Source organism: Zootoca vivipara, chromosome 5, assembly GCF_965207765.1.
Source record: "Zootoca vivipara chromosome 5, rZooViv2.hap1.1, whole genome shotgun sequence".
NCBI lineage: Eukaryota > Metazoa > Chordata > Lepidosauria > Squamata > Lacertidae > Zootoca > Zootoca vivipara.
The window spans coordinates 92,872,958-92,892,899 of NC_142588.1; the positions used below are offsets into that span (position 1 = coordinate 92,872,958).

At 44.7% G+C, this 19,942-nt stretch overlaps 1 protein-coding gene across 4 annotated transcripts in view; it reads right to left on the reverse strand.

The window, feature by feature from the left end:
- ARMC9 (armadillo repeat containing 9) overlaps window positions 1-19,133 on the reverse strand; it is a 90,722-nt gene extending 71,589 nt beyond the window's left edge. For 2 of the 4 annotated variants that reach the window (XM_035133035.3, XM_060274281.2), the window contains exons 1-7: window positions 19,004-19,133; window positions 17,744-17,828; window positions 16,568-16,693; window positions 10,417-10,584; window positions 8,307-8,462; window positions 6,257-6,349; window positions 4,017-4,041 (exon numbers count right to left, since the gene is read on the reverse strand). In XM_035133035.3, coding sequence (XP_034988926.1) covers window positions 4,017-4,041; window positions 6,257-6,349; window positions 8,307-8,462; window positions 10,417-10,584; window positions 16,568-16,693; window positions 17,744-17,797 — 622 coding nt within the window. In that variant the 5' untranslated portion in view covers window positions 17,798-17,828; window positions 19,004-19,133. Of the gene's footprint in view, window positions 1-4,016; window positions 4,042-6,256; window positions 6,350-8,306; window positions 8,463-10,416; window positions 10,585-16,567; window positions 16,694-17,743; window positions 17,829-18,994 lie in introns of all 4 variants that reach the window. The other 2 variants (XM_060274282.2, XM_088669305.1) reach the window with 2 other exon arrangements.
- Window positions 19,134-19,942: the final 809 nt, after the last annotated feature.

The window sequence follows — 19,942 nt, forward strand, 5'->3', positions numbered from 1 at the left end:
AGAGGTATGGAACAAGTTGAAATTGTCTATATTGGGGAGAATATCAGCAATTAAAATGTTTGTGACCTCAAAGATGAATTATTTGTTTCAAAATTTACCTATATTAGGGGATCAGAAAAAAATATTCAAAGATTGGAAAAAGGACATCGCTAAATTTGTTTGGAACGGAAAGAAACCTAGAGTAAGATACAAAATTATGATAGATTCTAGACAGAGAGGGGGGTATGGTCTACCAGATTTAGAAAGTTACCATGACGCGGCAGCGATATGGTGGATTAAAGAATGGATTCAACTTAAAGATACTGACCTATTAGACCTGGAGGGACAAGGGCTGGGATTCGGCTGGCATCATTATATGTTAAAGGAAAAAATAGTTAAAAGGAATACTTTCATGTATAACATCATTCGAAAATCGCTATACTTAACATGGCAGAAATATAGAAGATATTTCGAGCCCAATACACCCTGGTGGATTTCACCATTAGAGGTAGTTGCGGTGAGGAGAAGGAACATGGAATCAAATTGGCCGACATACAAAGAGTTATTAATTCAAAAAGACGGGAATTGGCAGATAAAAGAATATTCGGAAATAAAGGGATTATTAAACACTTGGCTAGAATATTTTCAAATAAATCAAAGGCTACAAATTGACAGAAAAATAGGATTTAATAAAGAACCATCCAAATTAGAAGAAATATTATTGGTGAATAAAGATAAATTTATATCAAATTTATATCAAATCATTTTAAAATGGAAAACAGAGGAGGAAATGACCAAAGATTATATGATAAAATGGAGCCAAGACATAGGACAACCAATAATAATGAAGGATTGGGAAAGTCTTTGGAAAAGAGATCTTTATTTCACACCAAATTACGATTTGAGAGAAAATATATTAAAGATGCAAAGCAGATGGTATATTACACCAATTAAAATGGTCAAGCAACATCTGCTGGAAATGCAACCAAGAAGTAGGAACTAACATACATATGTGGTGGAATTGTAAGATAATCAGGGTGTATTGGGATTCGATTTATAAGGAATTAAAGAAAATGTTGAAGTACTCATTTAAGAAATGCCCGAAACTATTCCTTTTGGGGATGATGCCCAATGATATCAAACCCAGTGATAGATGCTGTGTCAGCTATGCGGTAGCCGCTGCGAGAATACTAATTGCAAAAAACTGGAAAACCACAAGCGCCCCCAGCAAAGAAGAATGGCAAGGAAAACTTCTTAACTATTATAATTTGGCGATAAAACACGATGAAATCAGTAGTAAAAAAAACAAAGAATCCAAAAGTAATTGGAAACCATTTCTAAATTATTTGCAAAAAAAGTTAGAAATTCCACAAATTTTTTTGGATATTTAAAGGGCTCTTTAATAAATAAAGCTAGCAAACAAGGATATAAAGAAAATTTAAATGAAATTATGTAACATCACAAAACCGTAAAGTAAGGTATGCAGAACAACCAAAAGGAATAGTGGGATGAGTTTAGAAACGGTTGTGAAGTCAACGGGTGGGTTAGGGGGGGGGAGGGATTTGAGGGGATATAATCGGGTGAGAACGGAATAAGAACAATGTAACTATTAGATGTATTACTCATTTTATGGTATTGACTGTATATAATAAAGTTTTCTATAATAATAATAATAAAAAAAAAAAAAAAACATCCCATCCACTTCTAAAAGGCCCCAGATAGTTAAGCAGCCACGGGCCTGGTTGTAAAGAAAAGTTTTTGACTGGTGCCTTAAGAGACTTAATTATGGCAGCTGGCAAGCCTCCCTGGGGAGAGCATTCCACAAACAGGGAGCCAACACTTAAAAGGCTCCATCCTCCAGACCTCTTGTGAAGGTCACACACAAATAAGAGTCTCAGATGATGACTGCAGGGTCTGCATTGGTTTATATGAGGAGAGGTGATGCCTGAGGAAGTTCTTGAGCTGCATTTCACTTTTTGATGGCACCAATTGAGCTTTTAATTTCATGAATATACAAGAAGTGCCTCAAACATTTTCCCCCAAAGTCGGACCACAACATCACACAGGGCCGTCTCTAGGCCCGGGCCAGGTGGCGTAAGGCACCAGGGCACCTGGCCACCAGGGGCACGGAAGGGGCGCCGAACGGCTGGTGTCTGGGAGCAGCTGCTGCCGGCGCCCCCCCCCCACGGCGGCAGTAGCGTGCGGCCCTTGAACTTCCTCTCCTCTCCTCGTGAAGCAGAATCAGCGAGACTCCTGCCTAGAGTGGCACCACGCGCCTGCTGCCACTCTAGGCAGGAGTCTCGCTGATTCTGCTTCAAGAGGAGGAGAGGAGAGGAAGATCAAGGGCCGTGCGCCCTCGGCGGGTCACCCCAGGTGCCGATGTGGCGACTGTGGCCGGGGCTGCTCCTCCTCTTGCTGGTCGTGCTGCAGGGCGGGGAAGCGCTCCCGGCTCAGGGGGTCCTGAGGCCGCTGCCATCCTCTGCCTCCGCGGCACCCGGTGGCCACGACGCCGCGTCCACCCTGGGCAGCAGCGGCAGCAGCGGTTTCCCCAGCGGCGAGGCGGCATGGAGCAGCAATGCCTGGAGGGAGCCTCCGCCATGACACGCCAGGCAAAGTGCTGCTCAGTAAAGGTCAGTAACTGGGAAACAGGGGGGGCGGGCGCCGGAGGGACCTTTGCACCACGGCGCCGGATGGGCTTAAGACGGCCCTGACATCACACCTGCATTTCTTCCCAGAAAATGTACAGAGCCCCTTCCTTAGAGGTAGCTCAGTGGCCACTCACAAAACCACTGTGACTAGTCTGAATCTCAACCTCTGCCTTCCCCACCATTACTGAACCTAAAACTTTCTCAGCTGTTCAAGTTGCTGCAAAAAGAGGCGAGCAAAAATTCATTACTAGGCTGCTTTTCAATCTTGCTTCTGTTGACAATGATAAGAGACAACACTGGAGAGCTCCTAAAGCTCCAAATCTAAGGTAAGGTCAAAAACAGCTTTCCACTCCCAGCTCTGCTGTTTTAGCTTCATCAGCTTCATCAGACCAGAAAAATTAAGAGGATTTCCAAGGACATTTCAGTCAAATCCCCCCCCCCAGTTGAAAAGCATTTCATTTTGATTTTGTTCCTACAACAAAATGAACCATAACCGTAGCCATCAATTGCCTACCAGGTATTTTGTCCAACACAGCTGAGAAACTTGATTTTTCCAGGCTCCCCTAGACTTGGCAAAGCTCGGAAGAACCTACAGCTTTCTAAACCCGATTTCTTTTGTGTCTTGGGCTTTTATAACTATTGACAAAAACTAAAATATCATTTTAACAATAGATTGGATGGGAAGGGACATTTTTTGTGGAAAGAGCCACACTATACAGTAGTTATCAGAGAATTAAAAGCTACATATACATATACATTAGACTAAGCCTCAATAATTAAATGTGCTTCTGAACATGTTTAAAGGCTTAGTTGGAGCAACTCCAGACATTAATACATATTAATGGAAGGGTTTCCCTGCTGCATTAGATTAGGAGTCCACCATTTAGTCCAGTGTTGTGTTTGACTGCTTATATATAGTATTTTTATTTTGCTCATCAGCCAAATTTTGTTCTGAGGCTTATTAATGTAAAAGGTGCAACGCAAAAGAAAAATGGACTGGGAGGGAGAATAAAAAGCAAACTCACGCACCAATTCCCAGTTGCAATATTTTTGTAAGTGCTCTTTTTGGAAGCTCAATAGGAGGGAATGCATTATTTGCTTGGCGGAGGGGTCCTGCAGGCAGGCAGGCAGGCAGGCAGGCAGGGAGGGAGGGCTTTGCTGTCTGGAGCAGATCTGGGCAGGGTGTGCAAACAGGGGAGGGGGTCCATTGCACAAGTGTACATTCTTGTGCTGATGGAACAACTTAACTGGAGACTGCCCAAATATTTTAGCCTCATGTGTAAAAATGCTCAAGAGCCTAAATATAATCACCCTTTTAATGCCATATGACAGGCATTCTGATTCCAAAAGAGAATATACATGTCATCTCCAGAAAGCCTGCTTATTTACCTTGGCTGCACTGTGCGTTCTCCTTCTGCCGTGGGAGAGAATGAGAGCTAAGGAAAAGAAGCACTCAGTGAACGGTGAGAGAAAATGGACTGGTGCCTCGTTGATCTCGTAGCACTTTTTAGGGACAAAACATCCTGTAAATCCTACAGATGGAGAACCAAGACTCAGCAAGACTATGGTTAGTTGAAAGCCCTGCGAGACTGCTGGTCCATGCCAGCTCTTTCACACATTTTCTACATTTGGTGTTAAGTGAAAGGTGTTGCACTATGGCTCAACTCAGTTTCAAATTATCTGTCTCCCCAGACTCTCTTGTCATTCTTATTCTTTTTTTCAGGGTCTGATGTCTGCTTCTGGAAAACTTGCAGGGAATAAGAGGTGGATGTTGTCTACCCAGGCAAGTTTAACGGACCTTTGCATGAAGTCAGCCTTTGCCAACCTGCTGCTCTCCAGATGTTTTAGACCACCAATGGTCATGCTGGCCAGGGTTGACAAGAGCTGTAGTCCAAAGCTTCAGGAGGGCACCAGGTTGGTGAAGGCTGGCTTGCTCACTTGCTTTGCTCTGACTGGCAGCAAGTCGTCAGAGTTCCAGGAAGAGGAAGGCCTTCCCACCACCTGCCCCTGGGTCCTTGTAACGACAGATGCCAGGGACTGAAAGTGGAATCCACTACTGAATGCAAAGCATAAGCTACAATATCTCCACCTGACAGTATTGGCTAATGGGCCCCCATGAATGAAATGATAATTAAGACAAATCAGAGAACGAAGCACGAAGGGGTACAAGCTCTTGCAACTGAGGTAAGACACAGCTGGGAAGACATGTTAGAAATTTGCTTTTAAGTGTGAGAAATAACAACTTAGACAAATGCAAGGAGCCTTACACTGTGCCAGGCCACTGACTGGTTCACCTAGCCTGGCAGACTCTGCTCTGACTGGCAGCTGTTCTCCCTGCTCTCAGTAAGCCCTGCCACTAGAGACCTTCTTCAAATTGGGACCTTCCATGTGGTTCACTGCTGAGTGACAACCTCTCCCTAAGGATGCAGCAAACTTTGCATAATAAAATGAGGAATGCATTGCGATCCTTGGTTCTTCCTAGGTATGTAAACAAGCCGGAAGGCCTGGGAACTGTCTCATAAAATTCCACCAGACAATGGCTGGGATCTGAGCAGCCAATAGAAGGTTCATGCAGGGACACTTGTCTCGGGCAAAAGCCACTCGATCCTAAATCGTGGCAACCCACTATAAACAAACATATAAGTACATGCCAAACATTTAGAAGTATATACCTAAATGGCATGTTTCTCTTTGGAGGGTGAAAGCGTGGGAAGACATATACCAGTGCAATCCCAGAATCTTTTCATTCAGTCCTCCTGTGCAGATCAGGGACAAGTAGGCACGATTTATAGCAGAGAGGCTTTTGGTGGGCAGAGGGTGGTCAACTTCTTCTTTACAAAAAGGAGGCCTTCTCAGTGGTGGCCCCATGGTTATGGAATCCCTTCCAAATGAACTATGCTCGACTCCAAACCAGGGATGGAGACCCTCCAGTCTGTAAGCCAGATTTGGACTGTGTGGCCATTTCAGTCAAGCCACGCTCACCTGCCCTACACCAGACATCATATTTCAGCTCGGCCAAAAGGGGCTTTGCAGGCACTGCCGACTGGGAGTGCCTGCAAAGCACCTTGCACGGTGCCTCCCAAGCACTTGGCAGCCAGCTGATTGTTAGGTATGACAGGTGCTCTGTGCAGGGTGGTTTGCAAAGAGCCTGACATCCAGATGGTGCTTAGGTGTTTGGGGAGCACTGGGCAAAGCTTTTACAAATGTCAGCTGTCTTACATCATTATGGCATCAGATGATTGACCAGTAAGTGGTCCTGCACACCTGCCTACACTGGTCCCCAGGAGGAGATAAAATATCTGGCCCACTGGGCCAAAAAAAAAAGGTTCTCCACCCCTTCTGTAAGTTGCCCTCAGGTGTTTTATAAAGCATTCAAGGTTTAGTTGAGGCCCAGATTCTGAACAGCTTAATTGATTATTGATTAATCAATACAAATATATCTAATAATACACCAGATTGCAGCCTACTTGAAAGTAGTATGATGCTGATTCCAACAGAACTTTTCCCCAAGTAAATATTCACAGGTTGCAGAGTATCATTAACTGGCTGACAGCTCCACAAATTTTGCTGCTTCCCTGAAAGGGATTAAATTGCAGTGAATTATCTTTAGAGCATTTTGCAAAGGATACATAGAGAGTCAGAAGTCTTGGGGTATTGCTGGCTTTTAGAGATGCAGTCAGGAATTCTTCCAGCCTCATTTTTAGATCATACTCCCAAGAATCCTAGAAAAGCAACACACAAATCAGAACTGTTTATCAAATATGTACAGCAATTTTCTCCAACGCATACCAGCATTTTGCAAGCCAAAAAGTGAGGAATATGTCACTTAAAACATGGCTCCTGGTGAAATGCAAAGAATAGCAGACAATTTGGGGTAGTTTTATGTAGAAGAAGCCATGGCAGTTTTATTAAGAGGATTGCAAATGTGGATGGGCCACTTAAGCTACAGTAGGGCAATTTTGTAGGAGCAGAAACCACCATGAAGTTCTCTTTTGCAAACTTTGTTGAAATGATAAGAGCTGCACAGAAGCTCTTGCACAGGAAAACCTTGTGGACAATTGTGTATACCGAAAGCTAAGCAGATCGTGTCCTAATGAGTCACAGTCTTTAAAGATCTTAGTAACAACTAACTTGGATAGGGTACTGTGGTCTCTGTGAGGCTGCCCTTGAAAAATACAGTCATACCTCGATTTAAGTACACCTCGGTCTGAGTAATTTCAGTTTAAGTACTCCGTGGACCCGTCTGCAACAGATTAATCCACTTTCCATTACTTTCAATGGGAAAGTTCGCTTCAGGTTAAGTACAGACTTCCGGAACCAATTGTGTACTTAATCCGAGGTACCACTGTACTTGGAAACTGGTTCAGAACAGATCCGTCAGAGTTTGAATTGGGAAAAAGCATATTGAACATATTCCTCCAATATTAAACCATCTTACCTGGTTACCAATTTGTTTGCAAGTCCAAAAAGTGTTAATTTTAACCTGTCAGACCCTAAACAGTCTGGAATCAGGAGATGGACTCATATGTACCTAAGCTATTCAGATCAGTATTTTTAAGTTCTTGTCCATGTTCCCAAGCCTAGAAAACGGGTCAGAGAAGTTTCCCCCTTGCCCCGCTCCTTTCCCAGGGAAAACCCACTCTTTAGTGCTAAACTGGAACAAACGTCCATCTGAAGAAAACCCAAATTGCTGTTTGCTGAGCGCTGGAGAGAGGTTTTCCCTGGGGGAAAGCAGTGGGACAAAAGGAAGTGTGAGTCCTGAGATGCAACAGTTGAGCATGTGGGGAAAGGCCTTTCTGGCCACAACGCCAGATGCTGAATGCCCTCCAGAGTGAGGTACTTCACATCCAGTCACAGCTGGCCTTCTGACATGCTGACAATAAGAGGTGGCCATTTCTGCAACAGACTCAGCATGCGGATTTTAAAGGCAATGGACAGCTTGCACCCTGGCTGATTTTCTCTCTTGTTTGGCAACTCTTTTAACATATTTTGATCCATCAGGCACCTGGGGTTCTTCAACAATTTTGGGAATTCCACAATTTTTAAGCATTGCTGAGCTAAAAATTAATACTGCATCCCCCACTCCTGACAGAGAAGCCATCATTCATCATTCCTTGTGATTTGGAATGTGGGATTAGACCCAAGACCGTAATCCAGTATAATGTTTCTTACAGCTTCCTCGCAGGAACTGGTGGCAGCTTCTACACTGTGGAACTCCCTGCCTGATTACATTTGGTAGACACCTTCACTGGAATCCTTTCGTTGCCTGCTAAATACCTCTGTTTAGGCAAGCATACCCTACATCTAAAGGTGATGTGTATTTTAATCTATAATGTTAGCTTAGAAGATATATTTTGAATGTTGATTTTACTAATTTTGCTTTTTTAAGAATTTGAAAGATTTTTCATGACCATTTTTTAAACATTTACTTTTTCACCTATCTATACTGAAGTGCAGCAACCAACCTTCAATAGTCCCATCCACCTGTAGCAGCAGATTTTATTGATTATTTGTATATTTTGTATTCTTTGAAAACCCTTAAATCATTTTGGGCCTTTTTGCAGTTAAGCAGTATAAAATTTCTGTTAAATGATAAGATAAACAAATATCCACATCCTATTGCTGCTGATCCTGAGGGTAGGATTCTGCCACCATGACTAGCAGCCACACAGTACATACCTGGAAAAGTTCTTTGAAAGATGGGTGGATCATAGGGTTGGGAACAAAAGGTAGGGCATAGAATGGAAGGAATTCTGTAGTTTGGCTCAGTGCTGCCCCTTTGGTCTCCAAATAGGTTCTAAAACGTGCAACCCTTTCATCCAAAGATGCTTTGTTCTAAAAACAACAACAAAGAAACAAAAGTCAACAACTTGGAAAGCAGCATGAAGGAACTCACGGTAGGCATCTTGGTTCTATATATCAGTTGGGTTCTATGTGAGTCACCCTTTCCCATAAGTGATGTCTTGAGGAGGGTGCATGGAACCAGGATGGCAGAAATGGAGGAAGCAGATTGCACTACTCAAGCACAGTGGTTGCATAGCCACCAATCAGGAAGTCCCCCATTCCAATAATCTCTCTCATCTACCACAAATTCACTAGGTGGATTTAAGTAAGCCTCCCTCTCTTAGCCTCAGTCCCCTAAACGAAGGTTACCAGACGTCCCCGTTTCCCAGGGACAGTCCCCAGATTTACAAACCAGTCCCCCGACAAAATCCATCTATTTAGTAGGAAGTTGAAAAGTGTCCCCGGATTCATTGAAAAAATCTGGTAACCTTACCCTAAACTGCAAATGCAGTGTTAATAAAAAAACCTCTGGGTTGTTGGAAGCATTACTAAGATAATATATGTGAAGTACTTTTCAACAAACCTAAAGCACTATGTAAATCCTAAGTATTATTAAACACAACTTCTGTGTTTTCTTCTGCAACTTGCATCTTGCCTGTTATCAAGTTTCTCTGACTTTTTCTGGTTTCAGAAACGGCACAGGAGTCTTCCAGCGAAACCAACAATGGGATTTTTTAGTATTATTTCAGATCTACTGGGAGCAGTAGAGATGCAATAAATATTTTGTTCTCCAGCTTTTTGACAAAGTATCTTTAAATACCTGCAATTTTGAGTAGCCAATAGCACTATAACACCTGCCCAGCAGTTTAAATTGAGCAGGGACCCAAACAAAGAGAAAGCAAAGGACCACACAGCAAGACTCTCTATTTCTAGAAGACATCAATTCTCACCTATTAAATACTGCAGGCAGCCTGCAGGTGATCTTATTGAGCCATCCAAACTGACTCTTCAGAGCCACTGGGATATTTTGGTGCCTTATTGCCAAAACAGACTGCCCTAATTTTTTCCCCTGTGTGCTACACAAGTACTACTAAGCTTATATTGCTTCCTTTCAAACTAATCCTAAACAGTTGGTAAAAACTTTATCTGTCCATTGGTCACTGCTGAGCAAATAGTGACCCCTGTGAACCATCTCACCATCCGGAAGGGCATGAAGGACCAAGAATTTGGGAATGCAACTCACCCAAAAGTACTTTACACTTGATAACGGGCGACAGGATTCAGTGAAAAACTTTGCATGCTTACTGTGTTAACTACGGCTTATTCCCTAGGCCTAGTGTATTTAAGACTGCATTGTAAGGTTTGTTACTCACATGGTAAACCCATGGTTTCGAGGATCAGGAATGGGCACAATGGAGACTAAGGTCTATGCACTCGCTTCTCTCCTTATCCACAAACCAGGATGCCCCACCAGAATAAAAACCATAGTCTGGGAAATCTGTTGCATCTAGACATTAATAGCCAACTATGATTTGTTGGTAGGCAGAAGCAGAAACTTCTAATCTCCTCCTCTCCTACACACAAGAAGGGGAGGAGTAAGCCCATAAGAACTGGACCGAACCATTATGAACTGCAGGTGAGAGCTCCCAATTGAATGATCCTAAAAAATAAAAAATAAAATCCCTCTACAAAGAAAGCCAAGCTGTCAGGGTTAGCTAGAACCCTTCTCCTTGACATCTAATTTTCCTCTACAGAGGGGTTTTTTATTTTATTGTTTGTATAGAGGAGCACATAGTCAGAAGACCTACCTTGGACACTCTAACCATCTTAGTGAGAACTAGGCTAGAGCCACAAACCTAACTGAAGCTAGAAAAGGGGTGAAGCCAAGGGGTTATTTAAAGACACGGGGTCTCAGCTGTTGACCGAATCACAGCCTTCTCCACTCACTTAAGAAAAGATAAGAGTAAAAATCTACAAGGGCAAATTTATTTTAAAAGAAACATACAGGTTTTCCCACACTGTGCTTTAACAGATAGATGGCAAAATGGATGTGAAGATAGAATTCTAGCTTCTGAGCCACAGCTTCATTGTCTCGGATTGAGGAGGGAATATTTTCTTCCCACAGTTCAAAGAAAACATCCTGGTCTCCATCAGTGAAGGACGTTAGTAGATCCTTCCAAAGAGAAGAAGAAAAGAGAGAAGTTACGTATTTAATATATCACTTCCTTCGCAATGTTAAAGATGAAATCACTTATACGGAAACTGTTCAATTCCAGAAAATCCCTTTCCGAGATTCTTCATCGACCTATCTGCTCAACAGCGTAAAGGCTGATCAAGAGTACCTAAGTCAGGGCACCATTTCTGTGCCAAATCCAAATAGTACAGGTAGCACAATGCAGTACAGGCACTTAAGAAACCCCTGTGCAAAGCAGAGCAGACCTCACTGCTCCCCACCTGATGGGCAGAGAGTTCAATTCTGCTTGGTTCAGGTTTGTCAACCCCTTCCCTGAGCACATCTTGCTGGGTATCTCCCCCACCCAACCCAGACAGCCAACTTTGACAGGCGGGCGGGATCCCACCCTCCCACCTGTCAACCACCTAACATAATAATAATAATAATAATAATAATAATAATTTTTATTTATACCCCGCCCTCCCCAGTCAAAAACCGGGCTCAGGGCGGCTGACACCAACAGAACCACAATAAAACATAAAAACAATTAATTAAAATACAGATTAAAATACAGTATTAAAATTTAAAGTGCAGCCTCATTTCAAGTAGGCCATAAGTGGCTGACACCAACAGAACCACAATAAAACATAAAAACAATTAGTTAAAATACAGATTAAAATACAGTATTAAAATTTAAAGTGCAGCCTCATTTCAAGTAGGCCATAAATCCAAGCCATGAGGGAGAAAAACACAGGGGTCAGGCTGAGTCTAACCCAAAGGCCAGGTGGAACAGCTCTGTCTTGCAGGCCCTGCAGAAAGATGACAAATCCCGCAGGGCCCTGGTCTCCTGGGAAAGAGCGTTCCACCAGGTTGGGGCCAGTACTGAAAAGGCCCTGGCTCTAGTAGAGGCCAATCTAGCCATCTTATGACTCGGGATCTCCAGAATATTATTGTTTGTGGACCTTAAGGTCCTCCGCGGGGCATACCAGGAGAGGCGGTCCCGTAGGTACGAGGGTCCCAAGTCGCATAGGGCTTTAAAGGTCAAAACCAGCACCTTAAACCTGATCCTGTACTCCACCGGGAGCCAGTGCAGCTGGTAAAGCACTGGATGAATGTGATCCCGCGGCCGGGACCCTGTAAGGAGCCTCGCCGCGGCATTCTGCACCCGCTGGAGTTTCTGGGTCAGCTTTAAGGGCAACCCTGCGTAGAGCGAGTTACAATAGTCAAGCCTGGAGGTGATCGTCGCATGGATCACTGTGGCCAGATCGGGGCGAGAGAGGTAAGGGACCAACTGCTTGATGCGGCGGAGATGGAAAAATGCCACCTTTGCTGTGGATGCAACCTGCGCCTCCATGGAAAGGGAGGCGTCAAAGGTTACACCCAAACTCTTGACAGAAGGCGCTGGTACCAATTGAGCCCCTGCAAAAGATGGGAGTTGGCCCCCCAACCCCATGTCGCCCCGACCTAGCCAGAGGACCTCTGTCTTCGAAGGATTTAACTTCAGTCGGCTCCCACGTAGCCATCCAGCCACAGCTTCCAAGCACCTGGTGAGTGTGTCCGGGGCCGAGGCAGGGCAGCCGTCCATCAACAGACAGATCTGGGTGTCATCAGCATATTGATGACAACCCAGCCCAAAACTCCGGACAATCTGGGCAAGGGGGCGCATAAAGATATTAAAAAGCATTGGGGAAAGGATTGCGCCTTGCGGGACTCCACACACCAAGGGGTGCCGCGGCGACAACTCCCTCCCTAGCGCCACTCTCTGTCCCCGACCTGAGATGAAGGAACGCAGCCATTGTTGGACTGTGCCCTGAATCCCCACGTCGGCAAGGCGGTGGTCTAAAAGGTCATGATCGACCATATCGAAGGCTGCTGACAGGTCTAAAAGAATCAGCAGTCCCGACCCACCTCGATCCAGCTGTCTACGGAGATCATCTGTTAAGGCTACCAGAGCTGTCTCGGTCCCATGACCAGGGCGAAAGCCGGACTGAAATGGATCTAGAGCCGATGTTTCATCCAGAAACCTACCAAGCTGTTCAGCAACCACTCTCTCAATTATCTTACCCAGGTACGGAAGATTCGAAACCGGGCGATAATTGGATAGATCTAAAGGATCTAGAGATGTTTTCTTTAAGAGTGGACGCACCACTGCCTCCTTCAACTCCTCTGGGAAAGTCCCTGTGCCCAGGGACAAGTTGATGATCTCACCCAGGGGGGCCCGTACCTCATCTGGACACGCTCTAATCAGCCAAGACGGGCACGGGTCCAGGGAGCAAGTGGTGGGCCTTCCAGCCCGGAGGAATCTGTCTACATCGGCAGGGAGTATCTGATCGAATTGGTCCAATACTGAACTCGAAGACAGTCGAGGGGCCTCCAGTTCCGTTATTGTATCCAAATTGGCAGGGAGGTCACGGCGGAGTGTCAAGACTTTCTCCGCAAAAAAGCTCGCAAATGCCTCACAGCTATGGGTCAAATTCGTATTTAAATTTGGCTGTTCCTCTAGGGTTGTTAAAGACCTGATTATTCTAAAAAGTTGTGCTGGGCGAGAGCTAGCGGATGCAATGGAAGCTGAGAAGTAGGACTTTTTTGCAGCTTTCACCGCCATCTCATAGGCTTTCATAAGTTTCCTGTAAGATGTTCTTGAGGCTCCGTCGTGAGCACGCCGCCATACTCGCTCTAGCCGTCTAAGGTCCCGCTTCATTTTTCGAAGCTCCTCAGTAAACCAAGGGGCCCGGTTTCGGCGGGGTCGCAGAGGGCGCTTAGGTGCGATCTCATCGATGGCCGCCAAGAGCCGGTTGTTCCAGTTCTCGACCAGCTCTTCTAATGAGCCGCCAGGGGGAGCAGGGTCCCGCAAGGCCTGACGGAATCCGTCAGGATCCATCAGCCTATGCGGGCGAGCCCAAATAGGCTCGCCACCCAAGCAGGGGAGGGGCGGGAAGTCAATCCTGGCTTTCAGAGCGTAGTGATCAGACCATGGCACTTCCACAGTTGGGGACATGATCACGTCTATACCCGCACCAAAGATCAAATCCAGCGTGTGGCCTGCTTGATGTGTGGGACCCAAAACAAACTGGGAGAGCCCTAGTGTCGCCATGGAAGACACCAGATCCGGAACCCGTGAGGAGGGGGTGGCATCTGCATGGACGTTGAAGTCCCCCAAAACCAGTAGGTTAGGGAACTCCAAGGCCCAGCCTGCCACCACCTCCAGCAGGTCCGACAGGGTGGCTGCTGGTGCGCTAGGTGGTCGGTACACCAGCCAGACAGCCAAGCCCCCCTTGGTGCCCCACACTAGGCCAACACATTCAATGCCGGTGATTGATGGTGATGGCAGAGCCCTGAAAGAGCAATCCTCCCGGATTAACAGTGCTACCCCTCCCCCCCGACCCACAGTCCGCGACTGGTGGAGGACGGAGAAGCCCGGGGGTGTTATTTCATGCAGGGCAACTACTTCGCCCTCACGCACCCAGGTCTCAGTCACGCAAGCCAGGTCGACCTCCAGTGAGATGAAAAAGTCTCTCATAGTGGCGGTTTTATTGCCTATAGACCTGGCATTGCACAACACCAGTGACGGAGGTGGGTAATCCCTGCTCGCCCTACCCTCGTCCCTCGGGATGGGGCGAAGATTGGAAGGGATTCGAGCATCACCACATCTCAAAACCCTTCGCCTGTAAAATCTACCCCCACCGCCATACCTCCCTCGCCCTTCCATGGTGGTGATCCCAAACCCCATGTTGGCCTCATCTATAAAGGACTGGTATCCCCTCACTAACCAGTCATCCCTGGGCCAGGTCTCTTGGGTCGGAGGGGTATAATGATGGAGTATGGAATCAGCTGGACAAACATCCCCACTAGGTATGGCCCATCCCGCAGCACCCCATGTAAGGAGGGCGGCCCCACAATGGCCCACTAGCTGTCAATCCCTTTCTTGCTCATGGGATGACCGAGGGGCTGCTAACTCTTTCTGGGCCTTTGGGAATATTAAAGAAGCATGTGCTGTAAAATGGGGATCATTCGCCAACAGAGAGCCAGCTTCCTGCTGAGGAACTCCATCTGTCCTATCTTGCCAAAGATGGAATGGGGAGGAACGGTTGTCTTCGTGGGTTTTGGGAGTATTAAGCAAAGGACCAGCCTGAGTATTTTGGATCAAGAGTCTATCAGCAACCTGAAGTTCTTTGGGAGTTGTTAACATGGAGTTATCATGGTCGCCAGGCTCTTCCTCTACATTGCTATCACTTAGGAAGAGATCCGAGTGTTGGACCGATGTCCTTCCTTGGGATGGAAAGTTGTTGGGCATATTTAAATATTGTGTTCCAGGCTGTAGTGTCCTTATACTTTGAATTGAAATCTCCGATTTTATGCTTAATAATCTTCTCTTCAGTTCTTGTATTTCTGAGCTCACGACTTTCTCTTCCTCTTTCATATTTATGATGTCTCTATTGTTTAGTTTGATTTCCCTTCTCAGCATTTGTTTTGATTCTCTGTCAGGGACCAACTGTCTCACTACTTCATCTTTGAAAACCCTTACCGGGTGGAGAAAGTAAGACCGCCATAAGATGTTTTTCATCTCCATAAGTCGGGATGGGAATGCCGGTTTACTAAAGGTCATAAGTAAACGTGTGGCATTTCTTGTGTTAGGCAAGAAGTGGAAGTTTTCCAGGTCTACTTTTTTATAATGGCAGTTCAAAAGCTGGGATAAGGATGTTGTAATTGACCTGCGATTCGTCCACCTGTACACATTGCGATGAATCTCAAGCATAATCTGGTTCTTTTGGAGAACTTGGCAGGACCTTATTTGGTCCGTGACTTGTATTGGCAAATCGTTAACATAGCTATGCCTGGGCTTTGTAAAGGGAGGGCAGATATTCAATTTCTCCTCTATATTAACTATTTTTGTGAGAATTTCATTCAGTCTTTGGAGAACTAAGACCATAGTTTCTGCAGACATCATGCAAATTTCTTGGTAAGGGTGCATGTCTGGAATCTGCTGGCAATTAGCTCTTTTGCTGTTTTGTTCCAAAGACATGGGTGGGTCAGCGTTTGGAGTAAGGGCAGTCTCTCCTCCTCCTATCCTCTGGATTGAATCATCTCCAACCCTCCTTGAGAGGAGAGGAGTCAGGTCATCTCGTTCCCTTGGAGAAAAGAGTGGGGGGGATCTCCCGACATCATTACTCACAGTTTGCTCTCTTTCAGGGTTAGGAGTAATGGTATTCGCTTTCGACCGCTTCTCAGCTTTAGAGGATTTATGAGTCCCAATTATGCTGTTTTGGTTCTTCTTGCTTCGTTTTTTCCTTCTAACAGGCATTCTAAGGAATTAGCAAAGTTCTGTCGAGTCAAAACCAGGTCTTTTAACAGGTGGAGGAAAAACAGCCAGTGAATAAAGACGAAACTGCAAGTTAATCGCCAGGGCTGCAATCAATCTTCACTCGGCGTTCAGTGATTACGCTAAGTCGAGTTGAGCCATAAAACCATAAAATAAAACCACAAAACTAAAAACAAAAGGAGACAAACTGATAAGGCAACTAATGAACAATTTAAGTGTCAACTTAGGATCAAAAGGTGACTAAAAACTGCTTAAAAGCTTGATTGAAGGCGGGAGGCTCTGACTAAGCTACTGCCTCCGCCGCCATTTTGGCTCAAAATGGGTCTTCATAAATGTTCTTCAGTCGTAAAGAACATGCTCACGGTTACTATTACCATTATTATTATTAAATTAATTAAATCTGTAAACCACCTGAACATCCCAGGGCAGTTCACTACTTTGCAGAACTTAGGAGTGGGCTTTAAGTGATGAGGGAGGACATCCCAAATGAGAATCCCTTCCAGCATGGACAGGGGAAAGCAGATTTGAAGTAAGGGATCACCCTCAATGTGGTGAGGTGTGGACTACCACAGACAAACCTGAGCCGCAAAAAACTTGGATTTTAACTGCAAAAGGACTCCCATACAGATGAAGCACTAATTTCACAAAAGAGAGAGACGTTACCTGAATTATCAGAGCCTTGGAGTCCTTCACTGAACTACCCCCAGTTTTAGGTAATGGTTTCCCTTTTATTTTGCATTCCTTTGTAAATGTTTTCACTGTATCTTCAAATTCTGCAAACTCCAAATACTGCAAACACAGAAAGTTAAAAGAAAATCTGCAATAATTCCCATTAAAAGACATAAGCAACAACAGATTGAGGCAGCAGAACAGAAACCTGTTTGGACGCCTGACCTTTGCTAACTAGAAAACTGGAGAAAGCTGTAGAAATACACGATTGGGCACTAGACAAGCATGACCTCCATATCAACCTATACATTTTCAGACTTATTGCATGTGCACAAAAATTCTATGGATTATGTAGGTTCAGAGCTTGATGTCTACACAGACCAGTCTAATGATTCACCTCCAGTGACTGCAATGAGGTTTGTATATTGACCACTGAGGAAGATCCCTAGTAGGTTGAAATGTGTCTGGTTCTCAGTATTATTGCTGGTCATAGGAGCTTTGGTTTCCAGGATTATTGTAGGCTCTTTGAGTTTGATGACTGCATTTCAGAGACTTCATTTATATGTTATAAAATACCATATTTATATATATTGCAGTAGTGGCCTGCATATACAGTGGTACCTCTACTTACGAATTTAATGTGTTCCGAAGGCACATTCGTAAGTCGGAAAAAATTGTAAGTCGAATCTCATAGGAATGCATTGGGAGAAAAAATTCGTAAGTCGAAGCAACCCTATCTAAAAATTCGTAAGTAGAAAAAATCCTATCTAAACCGCATCCAAGATGGCGGACGGAGCTCCATTCATAAGTAGAAACATTCCTAAGTAGAGGTACCACTGTATATTTTTATACATACCCAATGTTCTGCCTTAAATCTACTTGTTGAGGTTCAGTTCTGTATTTTCTGTTATATGTGTCTTGATTATCTTTTCAAGAGTTGTTGGAGGACGATTTCACATCAACAAAAACTGTGCTGTTGACTTTTTAAGGTTTGATGTTTTATTATGCTTTTGACTGGCAACCCAGCCAGATGGGCAGGGTACAAATAATAAAAATTATTATTATTATTATTATTATTATTATTATTATTATTATCCCAGTAATTCTGGACCACCCTGCGGAAGTTCAGCAAATGTTAAACGAGCAGCCTCTTCAAAAAGAAAAACGCACCTCCTTCACCATTCCAAGTAGGTCTGCTTCGTAAGCAAGGACGTCTCCCATCATAAATGTCAGACGACTCTTGTAGTAGTGCAACCTGCGATTACAATGTGAAGGGCAATACAAAACAGTACATAAGAAATAAAGCGTTGCTTTCAATCAAAATTAGCTTTTCCAAATAATAAAAAATCATCTCGCTTAGGAATCCAGCATCCTGCTGGCGGCTCCAGACAATTCTTTACTTTTATTTTTGTAAATCTATTTATTTGGGTTTTTCAAATTAAAATTTTACAATAACGTATCTACATACAATATAGAAACAAGATTCCACAGAATCTCCTGGACTTCCCTCCTCCCCTTTGTGGGTCCCATTGTTAGTCCTTTCCTCCTGCATCTTTCATAATAACCCAAATCTTTTGCATCTCCATTATGTCCATAGTTCACTATTAAACTACAAGTGTTATTCCAATCCCACTAACAATTTTAGCTTTTTACAATGGTTTTTAAGATAAATTTCCCAATTCCTTATTAAAATCCTCCTGACAATTCATATTGTCAGGCTGACCCTCCTCCAGTAGGAAGAACCATGCATGCCAATGGGTGAGCATGTTCTCCCTGACTAAAGTCTAGTCCCATAACCATAGCCAGGGGATTGATTGCGGCTTGAGCTGGCCATTACATTCTGACCCTCCCAGCTACTGTTTGGAGTATCCGAATGTGTTTCAGGTTCACGAGCTCTTCCCTCCATCTGTCAACATGCTGCTCTGTGGCCGGGTTTCGTAGAACCAGCTGCAGAGTTGGAAGGGATCCCAAGGGTCATCTAGTCCAACCCCCTGCAATGCAGGGATCTTTAGCCCAAGGGTGGAGCTCGAAAACCCACAACCCTTGCCTGTTGCAGGGGGTGGAAGCTGCTCCCAGGCTGCAGCTCCCAGGGGAGGTTCTCTGCGACTTTCAAAGCTTGGATGCAGCACCATTTCTGCACAGGCAGAAACCCACCAGGTGAAGCTCTGCTCCGCAGAGAGAGGCTGCGAGGGAGGATACACTTCACCTGTTGAATTTCTTGCCCGTCGTGCAGCAGTCTTGAGGCGAGAGAAAGGGGGCGGGGAAGGTGCCTGGAGGAAAACCAACACCCCTCTGAGCATGTGCAGAGTGCCTTTTCCTTCTCCCCTCCCACGTCACAGCCACCAGGGTCGGCAGCCCGCAAGACGCAGCTTTCTTTCGGGAAACCCTCTCGAGGCTTCGGAATAAGGGGAACCCACCGACCTGGCTTACCTGCTCCGCTTCCCGAGGCTTCGGAGAGTAGGCCGCGCTCCTTCTCCCCGTCGCCTAGCAACGGCAGTCCCGCTCAGCTCCGGCCCCTCCCTTCGGGCTTCCACCCGGTTGAAAGCCACGCGGCTCCTCGGAACCAATGGCAAGGGAGTGCTACATCACGTGGGCCTGTCAGTACAAACAGAGGCCGGGAAGAAGGTGGGGGAAAGAAGCGTCCTAGCAACGGGCTGGCTCAGGGGAAGGAGGGAAGAGAATGCTACGAAGGCGGAAGCCCCAGAGGGATGCTGGGAAATTGCTTCTTTCCAAGGATGCTGGGGAAGAAGGGCATGATGGGATATTCCCTCCCAACAGGTTCTGGGAAAGATGGGGCAGTAAAGGGGCAGCCATTTTCTCACTTGGGCACACATACTTTTAACTTTAGAATGTTTTAAAAGTTTGGCTGTTGGCTTTCCTTGATATTAATGTTTTATCATTTTGCAAACCGCTATATAAATGTTGTTGTTGTCACTATTTTACTGTATTTGCGTTTCTAATACAATTCCATATCTAGGAAATAAACGGAAAAAATACAAAGACCACAAAGAAGAAAACTCTGAAAGATAAAAGAAATAACAATTTTAAGATATTGAAAAATAAACTGAAAACCAGAAAATTTTCCTCCACCGATTTCCCATCCTCTCCTTCTATGGTTCCATTTGTCTCCTCTTTTTCTCACATTTTTTGATTCACGACATCTATTGCAACTGCTTATATACACATTCGTTTTTTCTTACCCTGCTGAAAATCTTACCATCCTGCTAAGTTAATTGTTTGTTTATAATGCATTTTCTTCTCTGCGTATTCTAACAGTTAAAAAAATTGTATACGTTTTTAAAAATGTATGCATTTTATGAAATAATTAATAAAATGAATAAATACTTGAGAGCAAATGCCTTGCTGAAC